General features: G+C 35.3%; 1 protein-coding gene across 1 annotated transcript in view; it reads right to left on the bottom strand.

Annotated features, from left to right (window-relative positions):
- The window catches only part of LOC128117430 (solute carrier organic anion transporter family member 6C1-like), a 95,234-nt gene that overhangs the window by 38,104 nt on the left and 35,426 nt on the right, over window positions 1-21,704 (bottom strand). The window contains exons 8-9 of the mRNA XM_052749321.1: window positions 14,214-14,358; window positions 4,668-4,863 (exon numbers count right to left, since the gene is read on the bottom strand). Coding sequence (XP_052605281.1) covers window positions 4,668-4,863; window positions 14,214-14,358 — 341 coding nt within the window. The remainder of the gene's footprint in view (window positions 1-4,667; window positions 4,864-14,213; window positions 14,359-21,704) is intronic.

Below are 21,704 nucleotides of genomic sequence, written 5' to 3'. Positions count from 1 at the left end.
CCAATATGTCCTCACATGGATTAAGGAGTAGGGGCACTGGATACTTCTACTTGTGAGAAAAGAAATGTGAACCATGAAGTCTTCATCTTCATGTTCTAAACTAAGACTATCATCCCCAAGGTTCCAAATAATATTATAACACAGAGGTTGAAGACATCAAGATGTGAATAATGGGTCAGATTAAAAAACATTCATATCATAATTTATAAGTAGAAAGGTAACTGTGGGAACTCAGAATCCCCTGAAGAACTGGAGTACTAATCTTTAAATTCCAGTTTTCTTAATTTATTTAAAAGTATATATTGCATGTCTTAAAAATGAGTTTTATTGATTGATATACAGCCCACAATTTTAAGGGTATCATCCTATGTTTTTAGTATATTTGTGCATATGTGAAATCACCAAAGGAGTCAATTACTAGAGCCTTTTCTAATCTTCCCTTCTCCATCAGTTCATCCTTCTTTCCTTACTTTCTCTTTCTTTTATTCGTTCTTCCTTTCATTCTTTCTTCCTTTCTTTATTCTTTTCCTTAATTATTCTCCATCTCTTCTTTTTGTTACAGGAGACAGAGCCTTCTCCTATAGCCCAACCTGACTGAAACTCACCAGATAGCCAAGGCTGACCTTTGACTCATGATAATCCTTCTCCATCAGTTTCCAATTTGGTGCAGAACATTTTTATTGCCTCAGAAAGTAACAGACGTTGAATTTTATAAGGTAATTTTTTTGGCTACCTGTAAGTTTTTTTTATTTCAGATTCACTTTGTTTAGTATGATATATCTATTGATTTTTGTCTGTTAATCCTGTTTTCTTGATGATTCTTGGTTGATCATAATTTGTATAATCTTATAAATTCATTAATATAATATGCAACAATAAGATTAAAGTAATTGGTATATTTACCAACTTAAGAATTTATCATTTCTTTGTATGTGGGAATACTCAAAGTTCTTTTTGCCAGCTACTTTAAAAATGTGTAAAAAAATTATTAACCGCAATTATCTTATTATGCTATACAACATTAGAAGTCATTCCTCATATACAAATGCCTCCTTGAACATATTTACCGTCACTTTTTCATCCACTTCTCATTCCCAAAACTAACTTAGCCTCCAGGAGCCACTATTGTACAGTGTCCTTTAATATATTTATTAGAGTTTTAATTTTTTTTAATTTTATTTTTCTTAAATTTAAATCTAAAATTTAATCTAGGCTGGCCTGGAACTTATTATGTAGTTGTAATTTTCATTGTAGTGATTTACTGCCTTGGTAAAATTTACTCTTGGGGATTTTATTTTATTTGCTTTTTATAACTACAGCTAAAGAGGTTGCCTTTTTCATAATTATCACATCAGTTTTTCACATATTGCATATTGATCTAACGTGACTGCATTTAGTTCTTTCCTCCTAGCTCTTTGTGACTTTATGGTGTCTGCTCTACTGGCTATCTTTGATCTCTAATTCTACTTACTTGGATTTCTCTGTTTTCCTAGTTTAGTTGAAGGGTGGGCAGTTATTTTTTCAAAGAAAAAATGTTGTGTTAAACTAATCATTTGGGGTCTGGAGAAACAGTTCAGCAGTTAAGAGCACTTGTTGCTCTTCCTTCTAGAGAACCCAAGTTCAGTTCCCAGAACCCAGGTCATCAGTTCACAAATGCCTGTAATTCCAGCTCAGGTGATTCTGACTCCCTCTCCTGGCTCCTACAGGCACCTACACATGTGTGCTAGACACAGATAAACATGAATTAAAAATTAAAAAAATATTTTTAAAGAAGTGTTGCATTATGTATGTTTAGTTTTACTTTCATTACTTCTGGGACATCTTTTTTTTCACTTCTAGCTTGTTCCTGTTAAATATTCTTTCCTTTCATTGTTAGACGGCCAGTTTGAAGTCTTTCTATGTTTATGATGTAATTATTCATTGCTATAAACTTGTGCTTTATTGCTTTTATGTCATGTTTTAATATTTAGCATATGTTTCAACTTTTTATTTTTTAAATTACGTGCTGATCCATTGACTGTTGGTGTTCATGTCACTGACTTTTGATATGGCATTGTTTTCAGTCTATCTTACTAGTTTCTAATTTTATATGATTTTTGTGGTCAAAATGAACAAATATAATTATTTTGTATTTTTTAAGATATGTTGAGACAGGTTTTGTTACCTAAGGTATAGTCTATTCTAAATAATATTCCCCTTTCTGATAAGAAATATATGTCAATAGTTGTTAGGTACAACATTTGTTAAAGTCTGTGAGGTCTACTTATTATACAATATGGTTTAAAACTAATGTTTCTCTGGTTTTTCTGTCTGGGTTATTTGTGCTTGAGAAATATAGGGCGTTTAAATCTCCACAATTATGTTATCAGATTTTAGCACTACTTGTACATTTAGTGATACTTGTTTTATGTAGTTGGATTGTCTATGTAGCTGCATTGTGAAAATATATATTTCTGATGTCCTTATTTAACCTTACATGTTACCCTATTAATATAAACAATTTTAGTGTCTTTACACATCAGTTAAAGATTTAATTTTGAAATAAGAATTTTGCAGAATGACGTATCAATATCTGTGACAAATTTATGCCAAATTGTATCCTGTCCTTTTGTACCAGTTACCTTACTTTTATTTAGCACATGCATGACTAGTCAGAATAAAAACCACGTACTTAACCAAACATATTGTGTAGATGGTATGTCAGGCCAGCAGATTATATTAGTGTGTTCCCTTTCTGAAATTGTTCTTAATACCTCATTTCTTGTCTGATAAAAACTGGGGTTTAGACAGAATAGATTTAATTGTCATGGCCAGCCATGTGAAGTTGAGAGCAACAAGACTGACAGAATTTGCTTACTTGATACCATGAAGTGTTATACTAGTCCTTTCTAAGTTTGTAAAGCTTTCTTGAAGGGAAGTAACTAAACAATTAAATTCAGTGTTGCTCAGGACACATTTGCTTTCTTTTCGGCCAAGCTAACTAGAACTTGAGACCACTCTGAGCAAGGAATAGTGATCATATATGAGTATTATAATCATATTTAAAATTTTATCTTATTTAGTATATTCTACCTTACTGTGAGGCAAAAATATAATTCCTATTTTTTCCCAGCACTACAAGATTTATTGTACATATGTAGATCTCTTACATACTGGAGAATTAGGTAAAACTGGAAGTGGTATCTTAAATTCTATTTCCAGTTGGAAAAGTAAATTTCCCAGGAATATACTTTTAAAATATGCAGCATCCTTCTCAGGTTGGAATATCTGCTTTGCATACATTAAGTTTCTAAGTATTCATAATGTACCACTGAGCTATCTACTTTGAATCTTAGAAAGATTTTTTAGGAAAGACAATACCACTATACTTGTTTTGGCTTCACAATAAATTTTTATCTCTTGTAGTTGAATTCTCCAACTCCGTTTCATTGTTTTGGTTTTTAAGGGAGTGTATTCTTCACTTATGACCATTGGTTTTGTGCTCTGCATATGTACATAGGCTCTTTGAGGTATATGGGCATCTTTATTAGGAGAAAAATGATAGATTTTATTTTAATACAAATGTATTTTGAAAAGTTATTGTTTGAATTATAAATAATTTCAAATAAAGTTGTAGAGAAGTGGCATGTTCATAACATTTAGTATTCATGCATATGAGGGTCAACAGTACTTTTGCTTAAGTGTTAAATAACATTTTATTTTATTTATAAATGCTTTTGTTCACCTTGGATAGTTGAGAATTTTATTTAGGAACCTTACTTGTTTATTTGCAAACAAATTCTTTAAAATATGAGGTTTTTTCCATTTTTCTTTTAGCTGGAGTGAGGAAGCAGTTAAATAAGTATTTTTGTGCCTGGAGATTTTTCAGTTGACATGTCATTAATCTCCAACTGTAGACTTGAATTTTCGTTTTTCAGATATTTCTCCACTGCACAGTATAATTGTTCCACCAGATTAACAAAAGTTTTTGCACAGAAAAGACTTTTAATTTTTGTAAGATTCTAAAATTATCTTATTTTTCAGTTACAGATACATTTTTATTGCTATGTCTATTAATTCAAGACCTTCCTCTAAGTTCTTTGGATGAATTTGTAAAAGACGTGAAGTTGAAGTCATGTTATAACCTTGTGGATAACTCCAGTAGCATGTATTGGATAGTGGTTTACTGTAAGCAAACCAATTGTAGTTAAAAGTGCTATTGTTCTCTTTCAGAATTTCATTTGCTTAATTCTTTAGTTATCAGTTGCATTTATGTTGTATAATATTTAATATTAACCCATGCCAAGCTTTTTGAATTTTTACATATAAATTAAAATGTCCGTGTATATGCTCATAATAGATTAAACCCATCCTTGATGTTCACAACAATGCAGACAGATCAGTTCAAGAACATGAGATCAAATCACTTTTACATATTCTAACACCATCTTGTACTTGCTACATACCCTAACACAAAATTCCAGTTTTGATTCTATCATGAATACATGATAAACATCTCTCTCTGAGATAGGTACCATTAATATGAAGAGTAAAACTGTCTTTTATACTTCATTTACATGTTTAATAATTCCAAGACTTATATAAATATATATGGTTACTGGATTATTTTTCTGGAAAATATTTCCTTGGTTATAATTTTAAAATCTAGTATACAAACTTATATTTACCCATCATAATCTTCATTGATTCCAGCAAATTCCACTGTTTCGCACTCTACAAAAAGGATCAACATAAAAAGCACGAGTGCTACAGTAGATGTCACAACTATGAATCTTATTTTGTTCTTACAAGACATCTCCAGTCTGTCAACAATTAAACCTCCCACAAAATGGCCAACTGCACTTCCTGGAAGGATAATAATTCCTGAGAAAAGGAAAAGAAAAAACTGTTAAAAAGCAACCTGTTAGGAGTACAGAAAAATTATACATAGATGACAATCCCTCTAATCAATACAGATTTTACAATGAAGCAAAGCCAAAAACCTAGACAATGTGGTAACTGAATAAATCTAGACTTCATAATATATAAATTTTGTGCATGGGGATGGAGCCATTGTAGGTCTACTGGATTCTGGTAGGGATGGTGATGTGTTGCTCCTATACACTAGATACCTAGTTCAAGCCAGGAACTTAGTCCATACCACATAGAAGTTATGAGCTGTCTTATTGACAAATATTATTACTTAAGTAATTGAATGTATGGCTTATTGCAAGTGACTTAATTGGAATAATAGGCTGTCTAAACCATTCTTTGATCAAGAAACAGACCAACCGACTCAATGAGATCTCTCATAGAAAGTCAACATGAGGCCGGGCGGTGGTAGCACACACCTTTAATCCCAGCACTCGGGAGGCAGAAGCAGGCGGATCTCTGTGAGTTCGAGGCCAGCCTGGACTACAGAGTGAGTTCCAGGAAAGGCGCAACACTACACAGAGAAACCCTGTCCCGAAAACCAAAAAAAAAAAAAAAAAAAAAAAAAAAAGAAGGTCAACATGAACAGTCTTATAATGGAAAACTCCAGAATACTCAGAATAAGCTATAGTTTTTCTACTTTAGCACAAATACTTAGAAAGAGAAAATTACAGGAAGAATATGAGCTAGAAAACTAAGAAGAAAAGGAGGAATAAAAAAAATAGAAAGCACTCAGAATAGCAAAGTAAACTCACACAATGTTGTAATCCAATCAGATCCAAATGTAGCCCACAATGTGAAGAAGTGGGTAGAGAAAAAAAAATAATACAACACAAACACAAGATTAAATCATTCCATAATAAATACATTCAAATGAAATGTGCCATAAAAATGGAAAAAATGAAAGAAAAGATGTGGAATATTAATTTAAGATTGTTACATCTGTTTATGCTGTGCAACATTTGTTTAATGATGTAAAGATGTTTTGCATTCTTTATGTTGCATTTGTTTAACTCTGTGAAGCTGTGACTGTGCCTGTCTAAAACACCTGATTGGTTTAATAAAGAGCTGAATGGCCAATAGCAAGGCAGGAGAAAGGACAGGTGGGCCTGCCAGGCAGAGAGAATGAATAGGAGAAATCTGGGGTTATGGGAGATGAAGAAACAAGAAAAGGAAGAGACGAGGATGCAAGGGGCCAGGCATCCAGCTACACAGCCAGCCATGGTGTAGGAAGTAAGGAAATGTATTCAGAAATAGAGAAAGATAAAAGCCCAGAGGCAAGAGAGAGATGGGATAATTTAAGTTAAGAAAAGCTGTTGGAAACATGGTATGTACTCACTCATAGGAGGATACTAGATGTAAAACAAAGATGACTAGACTGCTACTCACAACACCAGGGAGGCTACCTAGAAAAAAGGACCCCAAGAAACACACAAGGATCGCCCAATAACAGAGAAATGGATGAGATCTACATGAACAACCTGGATGTGAGTGGGGGTAATGAAGGGCAAGGTTCGAGGGAAAGAGAGCTTAGGGGAGCAGGAGATCCCAGCTGGACCACGAACAGAGAGGGAGAACAAGGAATAAGAGACCATGATAAATGAAGACCATATGAGAATAGGAAGAAGCAAAGTGCTAGAGAGGCCCACAGAAATCCACAAAGATACCTCCACAATAGACTGCTGGCAATGGTTGAGAGACAGCCCGATCTGACCTACTCTGGTGATAGGACGGCCAAACACCCTAATTGTCGTGCTAGAAACCCCATCCAATGACTGAGGGAACCGGATGCAGAGATCCACAGCCAGCCCCAGGAACCGGATGCAGAGATCCACAGCCAGCTCCAGGAGTCCAATTGGCGAGAAAGAGGAGGGTTTATATGAGCAAGAATTGTTGAGACCAAGGTTGGATAAAGCACAGGGACAAATAGCCAAACGAATGGAAACACATGAACTATGAACCAATAGCTGAGGAGCCCCCAACTGGATCAGGCCCTCTGGATAAGTGAGACAGTTGATTAGCTTGATCTGTTTGGGAGGCATCCAGGCAGTGGGACCGGGACCTGTCTTCAGTGCATGAGCTGGCTGTTTGAAACCTGGGGCTTATACAGGGACACATGGCTCAGCCTGGGAGGAGGGGACTGGACCTCCCTGAACTGAATCTATCAGGTTGAACTCAATCCTCAGGGGAGTCTTTGCCCTGGAGGAGGTGGGAATATATACGTGTGTGTGTCTGTATTTGGCATAAAGTGTATATATATATATATATATATATATATATATATATATATATATATATATATATGCTTAATCATTCTTATTATTTTCATGGCAAATATTTGCTATAAAACTATCTTGTGTTCAGGATCCTATTGATATTGTTAAGAACAGTTTTAAAAATTTAATAAATATTCATTCACACACACACCCCAAAAAAAGCTGTCTGGAAACAAGCCAAGCTAAGGCCAGGCATTCATAAGTAAGAATGAGCCTCTGTGTGATTTCTTTGGGAGGTGGGTTGTGGGCCCCCAAAAAGCAAAGAGTAATGAGTGAGAGTAAAAAAAAAAACAAAAACAAGAAGCAAGAAATAAAGGTAACTTTTGAAAAAGTAAAACAAACAAGAAGAGAGGATAGAAAACACATAATAGAGAAAATAAAAAGTTCAGGTCTGAGGGGATGGAAGAGGGACACTCAGCACTAGTCCTCTCTTTCATGGGATGAAAACAAAACAATGGACTTGGAACCTGTCGTGGAAGGAAGGGCAGGTGAACACTGGAAGTTGTCTGCACAGTAAATAAAGCATGGCGCATTCCATAGGCTAAGGAAAATGATAAAGCAATACCCAGGCTCCTGGAATACAAAATTTAGTTGAGAAGTGGACCCTTTGTGCCTAGGTAATAAAGTGATGGTGCGTTGGCACAGAAGACTGAATCCTGCAGACAAGAAGCCTAAGTAAATCCCTGGCCTGGCATCTGAAGACAAACTTGCTTCACAAAAGAAATTAGCAAGAAGCTCAGTGAAATCTTAGTGCTAGAAAGGCTGTTGTCAGGGACTCAACTACACGGAGATGTAGTCACAGCTCAGACTTCTCATGGACACCTCAGTGCATAGCTGGGCAAGCAGCAGCCACAGGTAAAGTCAACACAGTTATACCTGGGTGAGTTTCTCTGACACAAGATACTGACAAATTTATGCACACACACACACACACACACACACACACACACACACACACACACACACACACACAAAGTGAGAGGCATTCCAAGCATGTCCTATGTCTTCTATGCTTCTTGTGCTCCAGCTTGCAAAAACTAAAAGCCTTGAAAAGCAAAGGTATCTATTCAGCATAACTCATATCTGCCCTAATTTAGTGTTTAATGAGGAGATCTTGCTATAACCCCAATACTGTCTATATTTTCATTGTACAGAATAAAACATCTTAAGTGAAGATATTCTTAAAGTGGCATATCCCTCCTAAGCTCCTATGGTAAGACAGTCTCACTGCTCTACCATCAATATCCCTGTGCAGTGTATTGCAGACTCCTGAGGGTACACACCACTAGTACATGCAACATGCCCTGACTTTGTCAAATGTTGGGCAAAGCCTGCTTCTGCTCCAACTAGTTTGGTGAAAATTGAGAAGAATGAGAATAATCTGAAAATACAACCTACTATTCTCACCCTATTCCTTGAGAATTTCAACTCTAGGAGATCCAGAGAGATCTAGCCAAGAAGATGTTTTTCCTCCATTTATTATCATTTTAATATGGATTTTTATTTCTTGTTATTTGATATTTTTAATTTTTCTTTTTTCTTCTTTTATTTTTTAAATTATGGGGATTTTCATGTATCGTAGGCAAGTGTTCCAGCACTGGGTGACAGTTCCAACCTTTCAATTTCTTTTTATTTATATATTAGATTATTTTAAAAAGTTCTTCTCCCTTTCTCTCTTCTCCATCCCACAATAACTGGACATCAACTTGAGGACCTGGTGTACATTATACCCTGAGTTACATTTTCTGAAAAATTAGCTTAGCTCCAGTCATAACCCAGTCTTTCTTGAACCCTAGTGCACCTTCTACTTAATGAAATGGAGAAAGCATACAACTCCACCTATTAGCCAGAACAGGTTGTGGGGGAGGAAGAGTGAAGTTAGATCCAGGGCAAATATCCATACCATAGCAATAGAGTTCAAAACATAATAGTAGGAGAGATCACATCTACATCTAATCCTACAGCAGCCAAGGCTGCAGCAGGGCAAACTTTCGTGTGACTGATTGAGTCTGGTGATGGAGTGTCACAAAGTATAAGCTATGATTCTAATTGCTAATCTTCACCATGAAATATCTTCAGTCAGTCCATAGACTATGCAACATGAATGCAGCAACTAACCTAAGAATCACTTTCAGATAACAGAGTTACTATCAACAGTTTCTTTAGAAGTCTATAAATCCTACCAGTGTTATGACTCCAGGAAGAGTCAACATTGAGAATGTATACCAAAATTTATGCTGTCTACACGTCTGCTTGAAACGGCAGTTTGTCCACTCTATCAAGAATTGTAGAAATGATGATTTACAATGATCTTGACAGGGGAATCTCTGTTGCAAAACTGTGATCACAAATGAACATAAAAACACATTGTATCATAAACTATTTAGTAAATAAACACAACTTCACATGAGAAATAAACCAATTATTCCAAGTTACACAGGAAGAATTCAACATATTAAGAATGTCATCCATACAAAAGTAAAGAATTGTATGTGTGAGCTCATGTGGAAACCTCAATATGAAAAAATATGAAAAGTAGCAATACATAGTGGATGAACAGTATGAGTTAATGAAGATAATTAAAAATAAGAGAAAACAACTCGATAAAGAAAGATCCTGAAAAACAATACAAAGCTTAGAAATGAAAAGCTTGATAAATTGAACCAAAACCAATTAAACTGGGTATGGCAGAGCACACCTGAAAGTGGGTGGAAGACTTGAAGCCTCAGCTACAGATCAAGTTCAAGTGCAAGGTCAGTCTGGGCTGCATCCCACTCCATATCATCCAACAAAATTAGTCAAATGCCTTACCAATAGATTAAATCAAGCTAAAGAGAAGAATATCACTATGTGGCCAGCAAGATGGCTCCATAAGAAAAGATGCATGCCACCATTTCCTGGAACTTAAATAGTATTATGTAAGAACGACTCCCCCAAGTTGTCTAGTGACTTCCACATGTGTGTTATTGCAAGATCATGCATGTATACACATAGGAAAAAAACACAAATAGTGAATAAATAATAATGTATAAAAGTTAAAATCATTTCTAGAAACTTATGATGTTGTTGAATTAAGTATATAAATAATGACACATCCATTATAAACTTGTTACTAGATTTAAATGCATTACTACTTTGTGTTTAGAAAAATGTTATGAAAAAGTAAGTATTTGGATATTTTATATAGGCATTTATAGATATATTTATTAGAAAGTGAAATATATACAGTGTGGGCAAAAATTTCCAAGTAAATATCATGGATTAGTATTAATTTGATGGACTTCAGAAGAGTGGAGAGTAAGAACTCTAGTGAGAAAATCATTTTACTTTAGAATCTCAGATGTGAAGAACACTCGCAACTAAAAGAAAAGATGAGGTAGAGAAGAAACAGAAGTTCTTAGAGGGTCTTTTAATTTATTAATTAATTTATGTTGTTATTATTATTATTACTATTATTTTGTTTTTGTTTTTTGAGACAGGATTTCTCTGAGTAGTTTTAGTGTCTGTCCTGGATCTTGCTGTGTAGACCAGGCTGGCCTCCGAACTCACAGAGATCCACTTGGTTCTACCTCCCAAGTGCTGGGATTAAAGGCGTGCGCCACCGCTGCCTAGCTCTTTTAATTTATTTTATGTGATTTTTGTTTTATATGTTTTAAAACAATGTTATTGAGTAATGTCAACTTACAATTTTATGATATACATCGCTTATTGACTCATACCATTAAATCTTGCTTGAAATGTCATTGCATTTAAAATTACTATAGTTACACCAGTTTTTGCTCTGGTTAGGGTTCACATAGTATACTTTTTTGCATCCTCCTCCTTCCAACATTTGTATGTCTCCATATTTAGGGAAAGCTTCAGTTAGCAATATATATTGCAATTTCTTCCCATTATGCCAGTGTTTAGTCTCTTCCTACAGCATACAAATACAACAATAGTTATCAGGTGATTTTTCCCCTAGAAGTTTTAATCTGATGCATATAAATACTGAAGCACGCTGCTCTTTGTTCTAAACTCTTTGCTAACATGTTCCTTTGTACTGCAAATAGGCATAGATGATAGAGATTATATCTATGCCTTGTGAGAAGAGACAAGTTAGCTTATGATTTTTAGATGACAAAGACAATATTTATTCAAAACCTAAGAGAAGAAATGTGTTATATGGGGTAATAATGTCTTCCCCTGAAGCAAAGGACAAGTATAACTAGTGACCATTATGCAAAATTTGAGTCCTCTAAATTTGGGATTTTGATTTGTTTTTTTTGTTGTTGTTGTTTGCTTTGTTTTGTTTTTGTTTTCCATGTTACAATTTACTATGAGTAACAGATATTAACTGGTCCCTATTTGTATCACTTTGTGGGAACTGTGCTTCAGAAAAATGGGCTATTTCTTCTAGAATTGTTGGACAATGAGGCTTCAAGAACCCCCCAAACATCACAGATTATTGCCAATGAAGTATGAATCATGGAGAAATCAGGCTGGTACTCACATGGATGCTTCAACCTGACTGGTTAGCTTTCATAATGTGGAAGGATCTATACACACTACTGGAGGAGAACAGTAGTTATCAGTCATACCCATGTGTTATCCCCGAGAACTATGATAATGACTGGCATGGCAAGATGTACCTACTGCGCTAACAGTGAGATAAATGTTAGGGGAGAAAACAGCCACTTTCTGAATGTACTGAAGTCTCAATGAACAAGACAAAATGTATAATTTGCACTATTACTAAACTGAAAACCTGTGTCTTGACAGGTGATAGGCCCTAGGTAAGAACCTACTACTATTCTTCTTCTAGTTGGATATAGTATAAAATCAATTTCTAGCGATTTATTATTATTCCATAAATTAATGCATCTCTCAACAATCATCTGAGAAGAATTTATCTCCAGTAGATGGTGATTAGCACAGAGGCCCACAATGGCCAAGATCCAGAGACAGAAATTGAAGAATGCTCAGCTCTGCATGGAAGATCACTGGGGAAGAGGAAGAAGAAAGAGTGTAAAAAGTCAGATGACAGTGGATAACTACAAAGAAATAGCGTCTTACACCAAGGCAGAGGCACACATGAAGGCACAGCAGGTACAGTAGTGTCCACAAAACCTGTGCAAGCCCTAGTGAGACCACATCCCAGCATGACAATAGGAATTAGGCAAGAACTCCAAGCCTGAGCCATGGAGCTATTGGCAACTGTTAGCTGCTTGGAGTGGGAGAGAGCATTTCTCTTACACGTCTACCTTAAGTTATCAGCAGTTTTCTCTTAAGAGTCTGTGGTTGATATGTAAAATTAAATTAATTATAAAATAAAAATATTTTTTTAAAAAAGAGTCTACCTTGAGACATTGCCAGTCAGATCACTTCCTTGAGCTACAAATCTTTGTGAAAGGTGGTTTTACAGATAAGACTCTAAAGAATGGAGGAAGGATTTTCTAGGAAACTTTCTCAGAAAACTATAGGCCAATGACTTTCTAAAGTAGGTAGCATCTCAAAACGTAATATAACTTACTCTAGGACACTTGACAAAATCAAAGCTCTGGCAGAGAAGCCTGAAAACTCTGCAGAATGACAGGATTAGATGAGTCTAAGTCATTACTATTAATACCAAAATTGCATGGAAGTTCATCCTTACAAGCCACGGTAGAGTATACAATTTTTATTTTCATCTATTATACCCGGGCTGAAGCATCAGAATGTATGAAAAGACTATTAATTAAAGACCAAAGACGCATTAATCTATGGAATAATAATAAATTGCTAGAAATTGATTTAATACTATATCCAACTAGCAGAATATTAGTAGTAGGTTCTTACCTAGGGCCTATGACCTGTCCAGACACAGGTTTTCAGCTTAGTAATAGTGCAAAATATACATTTTGTCTTGTTCATTGAGACTTCAGTATGTAAACATCTGAGGAAACCTAACACTAGAATAGAAAAGAAATTCTACTCAATAGTCTGCTTATGATCAAGGCTTCTTCACTTGAGAACATTTGTTTTTTCTCCATATGCTTTGTGTTCATTTCTTCTTATCACTTTCTGGCCCCTATACAATTAAAGATTAATGTAAATATTATTTTTACTATTCTTTCACAGGTTACACTAAATTCTATAACATGCCTGCTTGACTCATTGTTGTTTTGTTTTGTTTCATTTTGTTTTTTATTTGTTTGCTTCTTTGGTTGGTTATATGAGACATGGTTTTTCTGTGTAGCCCTGGCTGTCCTGGAAACCTGCTTGATTTTTTTACAGCCTAAAATTAACTTTTTTGTTCATCACTTTTCAGTTAATTCTAGAACCTTCCTTTTAGAAGTATTATTGAGAAGTCTCTTAAAGAGTCAAATTCTCAATACACTTTTAAGATTAAACTGTAAACAATAGCAATTCCTGTTTAGTGTCAAAATGTAGAACAACATTTACAAATACAAATGAAGAGATACTAAAGGGTTTATGCACTGTGACGTTGTTTAGAGAAATTAAGGTTAAATCTAATTTCATGTCTCTTAGTATAATAATGAGTATACAATTGCATGTATATTAACAGCTGTATGACTCTGGCAGTTAAGGAATAAGGAATGTACAGAAGATTTACAATGTATTAAGTTCAAATGATTGTGAATCTGAAAAATATAATTTCTGGTGAAATAAATAGAATAATCAGTAGGAAATGATGTGAATTTTTTTAGAAAAACATTGGGTACAGACCCACAAGCAGAAAGGTATAAAAGCACAAAAAGGAAGAACACATTGTGGCTGGAGAAGACTCATTTCCTACAGAGAAGAGGAAAAGAAATGGGCAGGTATTTAGAGGGGGGGCTGGAAGATAGTGAGCTATAAAAACAACATTAAAAATATTGATGTAGTATAGAATGTTAATGTTTTTATGGTTATAGCAAGTAGCATTCAAGTACACTGCACCCTGTGTCTTCTGTTTACATGACATACTTCTTAAATATACACATCACACTTAAATATACATATCGTAGAAATTTTCAAATCTGCACAGTAAAAAGAAAAATCTACCTGTGAGCATAGTGGCAAGTGAGGGTGTTAACAAAAACTGATTTTCTAAATATTTGGGCACAAATTTCGAAGCTCCCTTAAAAGTGAGGGACTCTGTGGATTTGCACAGGGAGAAGCATATCAGCAGCGGGTTCCTCAACAGACACTGAAACAGAACAGGTCATATCACAATCATTTTATCTCTTCATATGATAACAATCAATCTGCAGAAGTAGCTTCCTATAGTCTAAACAGAGTTATGCAAATAAAACTATATAATTTCAGAATAGACACATTCCATAAGACATTTGTATTTGATTATTCTACACAGCAAAAATAGCTTTTATCTCTGGATCTGTTAGCTTTTGAAAGTATCTCTTTGTGCATTATTAGATACACTCATATTTTTCATTTACCTGATCAGCTGGTGAGTGCTCTATAATTTTACACCATATGATTCCACTGTATTTATTGGTTCCTATAGGATCAAATAGCTATGTCACCTTCTACTCCCCACTGTCACACACATGGTTACAGTAAAAACCCCTGTGCATGTACTCTTGATCTCCTATAACAGAGCATCTTTAGAATTGTGTACCCTTGTAAGGGGTTTTGGGATATTTGGGATTTATGAGTAATTTATTTCATTTTTTGATCCAAATTGTTTTTCAAGTTGTACCTTTTTATAATAACACCTTAATATCAGAGAGTCTCATTTCCTAACGATGCAGCTTATACTCTAAGATGCATCAGAACAATATCTCACTCGGGTTCAGCAGGACCTTGCAGAAATGTACCATTGCATCGGAATGTCACTGAGTGTGGGAAGGTCTTCCAATTGTGAGCAAGGCCGTGTGTGTGTGTGTTCTAAAACATAGCCAGTAATAATGCTAATATTACAGCAAAGAAGCCCTGAGATAATTCCATCCTTCAGACTGTGAGCACTTTAGTCCCCCCACACACAACTGAGAAAAGTAAGCCTCCTAAAAATTTTGCACTAATAAGAAAAACTATTTACTGTCATGCTACTGAGTTTTGCCATGCAGCAATAGCTAAGTGACATGGAGCACATAGTTAGAAACACTTGATAACCTTTGCTAACATTCGTAGGCTTCCAAAATTTTGTCATACAGACATACACAAGATAGTATTTCTTTTGTGTTTCTATGTTTTCAAATATAAATGTATATTTGGGGGAATGGAGAGATGTATCAGTTGGCAAAGTGCTTGCTTTGCTCAAGGACCTGAATTCAGTCCTCATAACCCTTATCAAAATGCCAGGCACAGTGGCACACACTCATAATATCAGTGCTGAGAGATGGCGATGGCAGGGATGGTCCCTAGGCCTACTGATAAACTAGTCTAGCCTACATAACAAGTACCAGGCTAGCGTGTACTTCAAAAAAGAAAATAAACATTTATAGTACCTGAGGAATGACACCTGAGGTCATCTGAACTCCACACTTATGTGTACTCATTTGCATGTGAACCTGAACGTATGTGAACATCTACAAAACATACATGCAAATACATGCAAACCTGTGTGTTTCTTCATATAATTTAGAAGTTCAGTTTGTGTGTTTGTGTGTGCTGTACTATACCTCCTTATGGATTGGATAAATTTCCTGAAAATTCCCTATTCATTCTAAATATTAACTTCTTGAATTTAGGTAGCCATTAGTTATCTACTGTACTGGATACAGATTCATTCATAGAACAAACATTCTTGACTTTATATTATCTGACCTAATAACTTCTACTTTGTGTTTTACATTGGTTAAAACTTACTTAGAGCACATTTTCACTTTTGTTTTATACACATATTCTCTTTCAACATTTACTTATTTTACCTAAAGAACTTTATAAATCTGAAAAGTATCTATGTATATAATATAAGATAGGAATTTGGATATTTATCATAGAATACACTGAGCAATATTATCCTCCTTGCTTATGTTATAGAAAATACTTCTTTAATATATATGTATATAGACACACAGAGATAACCAATTGTTAAGTTGTCTACTCTATAACTATGATTTATTTAGATGTGCATAAGAAATTTGTTATTCTTTAAAATAAAAAATGCATGCCATATGATTGTTTATTATTACATTGACTTTATAGATTATTGGACTAAATATTTCATACAGGAACATAGCCTTTTCATGAATTAGCATTATATATCTGTCAATTTCCCCAAATGTTATTAATACAGATAGGTTGCATTCAATTTTCTTTATGAAAGTTTTAGACATAGCTGTTGAATGAATTTCTGAGTTATTTACAACTTTGTGATAATGTTTTAGTCTACAATCCAATTTTAGATTTAGATAAAAGATATACAAATGGCGAGGCATGGGACAGGGTCAAATTATCACTGTTTAAAGATTATATGCTTTCATGTACAGAAAAACCTAAAGTCAATATTAAAGCAATATTAAAACTAATACCTTAACTCAGGAAATTTGTAGCATGTAAAACCAAACCATAAATATTAGTAACATTTAATTAGATGAACTTGCTGTGAAAGAAATTGTGGAAACAATCACAATCAAAACAGCTATAGAGAAAATGCCTGGAATTAAGTTTGACCTTAGAAATGAAGTACTGCTTTAATTAAAGTTGTAAAACACGGATGAGAGAAATTGAAGTAGACACACACACACACACACACACACACACACACACACACACACACACACAAAAGGAAAAGATCATGAAAGAATAAATGCTAGAAAAAGAAAAAGTGAGCTATACTTTCAATACAACCTCAAACAAAACACCAGTGATGTTATTTCAGAGCTATTGAAAATAATATTGGAATTCATACCGTAGAGAAAAAAGACATCAATAAGTTGAATTAACATGTAACACAACAAAACTGGAAGTGTCAATATATCTGATATCAAGACATACCATAGAGCCACAGTAGACAAAGAAGCATGATATAGACAGAAAGAAACAGTTTTACCCAGTGAGTCAAGGGTAAAGCTATGCAATTATCCAAGAAATAATGTCATTTATAGCCAGCTGATTTTTGATAAAGAGTCAAAAGTAAACACTGAAGAAGAGACAGTTCTTCCATAAATAAATGTCCACATGCAGAAAACTGTACTTTGACCTCTGCTCTCATTCTGTAGAAAAAGCCAACTCAAAGGTGATTAAAATGTAAGCATAAGACCAGAAGCTACAAATCTCCTAAGATGTAACAAAAAGGCTGCATTATATGAGTATGAGAGAGTTTGTTATTTTTTTGTCTATGGCTCCAAAGGTACACAAAACAGAAGCAATATAGATAAATGTGATCATTTAAAGAAAAAAACAAAAACAAGAGGCTTCTGTTCAGGAAAGAGAACTGTAGGGTTCTGCCCCACCATGTTTTTTTGAGTAGCTGTTACCCTGCTTGATGACTTTGACCAAATGTCCTCCCTAGGCTAATTCCCTGCCAGTTTCCTTCCTCCTGAATGCTTACTAGAAGTTCTTTGTTTATGTATCCTGAATTTGCTGTATGCAAGAATGTAAAACATCTGTAGCGAACTTCTGCTCTCTGGGGTTCTCCCACTGTCCTGTAAGCCTGTATTTAAGGTTTCCTCCCTTCTTCAATAAATGGCATTCAGAATTCTGCTGAGACAAATGACCTGCTGTTCTTGTCTCTGTTCTTTGATCCTCAGCCCCTCACTCGGACATGGTAAATGGGTGGTGGTAGCCCAGGCATTACTGCTACAAGTGGAGGTTCCACTGAGATTCGAGAAAGAAGGGTCGTCGCTGATGGACACCTGAAAATAAGGATGGCCAACATTTTAAAGAAAAGAGAAGGTAAGGGTGGGTGAATTGTTATAAATTGTCATGGGTGCAGGTAGTTCACAGTCATTCCTAGAGGAACAGTTAATTGGACTGCTGAAGATTTCATTCAGATCCTCTAAAATGTTAGTCCTTGGTTTCTGGTCTCTGGGGGATTTAATATACCAGATTAAAGGGAAAGAAAAAAATAAAAAAAGAAAATCTTCCCTATAGAGAAGAGAGAAGGAAAGGAAATTTCCCAATAGAAAAGGGAAAAAATTTTAAACAAACAAACAAAAAAAGGATTTTCCCAGTAAAAAGGGAAAAAATATTGAAACTAGGCCTAAAGATTTTAAAGCCCTGTAAAAGAAAAATAAAGGAAAGAAAAAAGCCTCTTCCTAGTATTAATAGAAAAAGAAAAGGCTCTTTCCAATATAGAAATCTCAGGATAGCTAAAACTCTGAGCTCTTTCTGCCTGCCAGCACAGAGTGGCAGCATTTGAATTACAAAGAATCAATGGATGGGCCTCACTGAGGCTGGCTGAACAAGCAAGCAAGCACAGAGGTTAAAAATTTTGTTGTCTGTTTGCTTAACTTTGGTTTAAATGTTTTTTTTTTAATTTTTTTTTATTTTTTTATTTTTTTTTAATTTTTTTTTATTTTTCCATCAGAATGGGAATAACTCAATATTAAAGATCCCTTCATGGGAAATGTTTTCTGTTTTTCCCTTATGGTGGGAATAACTCATTATTAGTAGTCCCTTCATGGGAGAAAGAGGAAGTTAAACCAGAGTGCTCAGAGGCGGGAGTGCGCACCCGGTGTGGTGGACAGAGGCATGTATGCAGCGCGGGAGATGGCCCAGAGCTGCGGACAGGCAGGTACAAGCTGGTGGAAAGTAAAGCCTTGAGGGGAACAGACTCACGGGTGGGCCAGGGAACAGAGGCCCAGGGAGGGACCGGCGCTAAAAGTTTAAACGGGCCCAACTTCTGGTAAAAAACGGTTTCAGTCAGGACATGGAATGCTAAGTCAAGGCTGTTTAAATTTCCAGGAATATTAATCATTCATTGTATAAAGGATGTTCTGTTCTTTTGATTGTCTTAATAAATGTTTGGATGAATGTTTGATTTTCATGGTAGATAAACTAAAGGAACAGGATTCATAATTCTGAACTATATATTAGGTATGCTCTTGTCTGTTGATCATTACTAAAAATTTGGCTCTGCTCTTTAAGCTGCTTTCTAGAAATTCTTGGTTTAATTCTATAGAAATATAACAACTGAAATGGATTGGGTTGTTAGCTTATGTTGTTGCTAAGATAAAAACCCATAAAAATAATCTCTTACTGATAAAGAGGTTACAAAATTATTTTTCCAGTAAATAAAATACAGATAAATTGTTTGATCCACATTGTTAATATTTGTTGATTTACATAAATGTGTTACTTGGGATCTATAAAAAAGGATCCTCTTTTTAAGATTTTATAAAAATACTCTAGAAGAGTATTACCTAAAGTTACCTCTTCAAATGCTATAGAGATTGTATTTAACGCTTTTATAATTGACGGCTCCTTACTAAAGAAAAATTGGAGGCTACAAACACATTAGTTAAGAAACAGTTAGATGCTGGACATATCATTCCTTCCACTTCACCCTGGAACACACCTATATTTGTTATTAAAAAAAGTCAAAAAATGGAGGCTATTACAGGATCTTAGAGCTGTAAATAAAACCATGCTTCTCAGGGGAGCAACACAGTCTGGTTTGCCTGCCCCTGTGGCAATTCCTAAACATTGGCATTTAATTGTGATTGACTTGAGGGATTGTTTCTTCACCATTCCTTTACATACCGAGGACAGTCCTCGCTTTGCTTTTAGTGTTCCATCAGAAAATCTCAAAGAACCTTATCAGAGATATCAGTGGGCAGTCTTGCCCCAAGGAATGGCCAATAGCCCTACTATATGTCAAATTTATATGTCTTTGGCCATAGCTCCAGTTCAAAAAGCTTTTCCAGATATTTATATAATTCACTATATGGATGATATTTTATTGGCTGCTGAAGGCAAAAAGCTTGTTTTTGATGCCTTTTCTAAATTATAAGAGGTTCTTAGCCTGGCTAATTTACAAATAGCCCCAGAAAAGGTACAGGTATCCTTTCCCTATCATTATTTAGGTCATGAATTGTTACACACAGGCATACATCCACAAAAGATTACTCTGTGTACGGATCAGCTACGCACATTTAATGATTTCCAAAACTTTCTGGGAGATATTCAATGGCTTCGGCCCACTTTAAAGATTCAAACAGGTCAACTTCGTCCTTTGTATGATGTCTTAAATGGCGGCCCTGACCCTTTATCTCCCTGTGAATTAACAGCTGAACGGTGTACAGCCCTAAAACATGTGCAAGAGGCCCTGGAGCAGGCTCATGTGCATTATATAGATCTTTCTTCTCCCTTATTATATTTGATATTCTGTTTTTCTCATTCAGCTACTGGAGTGTTTTGGCAAACAGGTCCTATTCTATGGGTACATTGCCCAGCTTCTCCCGTGAAAACCATTACTCCTTATCCTCAGGCTGTTGCTCAGATTATATTTAAAGGAATCAAGATTAGTCTTCAAACTTTTGGTAAGGAGCCAGATATTGTGGTGACCTCATAAACCCAGTCTCAAATAGCATGGTTGCAAGCTAATGATAATGACTGGGCTATATTGACATGCTCCATGCAGGGTCAGTTTGATACTCACTACCCCTCCAATGATGTGTGCCAATTTTTTTTTTAAATTGCATCCTGTTACATTTCTCAAGATAGTACAGATGACTCCTATTCTTCAGGCCCGTGTGGTATTTACTGATGACACTTCACGTAGTTTTGCTACGGTAGTTTCTGGTAACATAGTAAAGAGAATGAAAGTCCAGGGCACTTCTGCCCAGATGGTAGGGGCACAAGGCACTGTTGCTTGCTTTACAAATGTTTTCTGATGAACATGTAAACATTTATACTGATAGCTAATATGTGGCACATGCCATTGTGCCTTTGGAGACAACAGCCTACATACCATCCATCTCTCCCATTCATGAATATTTATTGCAAGTGCAAGGACTAATGTGGGACATATTAGAGCTCATAGTCAATTACCTGGACCTCTAAGTGAAGGTAATTAGAAGGCTGATGTCATTACTCATATGGCTGTCACATTAATTTGTTCTGCTTTTTAAAAGGCTACTCAGTTGCATCAACATCATTTTAATGCTAGATCTCTTCATCATCATATGGGCATAACCCAGGAACAAGGCATCCAGATAGTTAAATCATGTCCTATTTGTGTTGAATTTTTACCTGTTCCTCATTTGGGAGTTAATCCCTGAGGACTTTTACCTAATCACGTGTGGCAAGTGGATGTCACACACGTGCCTTCCTTTGGAAAATTACAATATGTCCATGTATCTATCGATACATATTCCTCTTTAATTTTTGCCTCTGCCCATTCAGGTAAAAAGGTTAAGGATGTAAAGAATCATTGTCTTCATGCTTTTGCTTATATGGGAGTGCCAAAATGCATAAAGACTGATAATGGTCCCGCCTACAGCAGTATGGGATTTTCAAAATTCTGTCAAAATTCCCTATAATCCTCAAGGACTGGCTATAGTAGAACGCTGCCATAGTACCTTAAAAACATATTTTGCTAAAGTAAAAAGGGGGGAGCTAGGGGCTCATCTTTCCTCTCCACAT

Source organism: Peromyscus californicus, unplaced genomic scaffold (assembly GCF_007827085.1).
Source record: "Peromyscus californicus insignis strain IS unplaced genomic scaffold, ASM782708v3 Scaffold_21__1_contigs__length_65335640, whole genome shotgun sequence".
NCBI classification, from domain to species: domain Eukaryota; kingdom Metazoa; phylum Chordata; class Mammalia; order Rodentia; family Cricetidae; genus Peromyscus; species Peromyscus californicus.
Note: the sequence above shows the minus strand (reverse complement) of the source record. Positions and strands in the feature narration are given on the sequence as shown.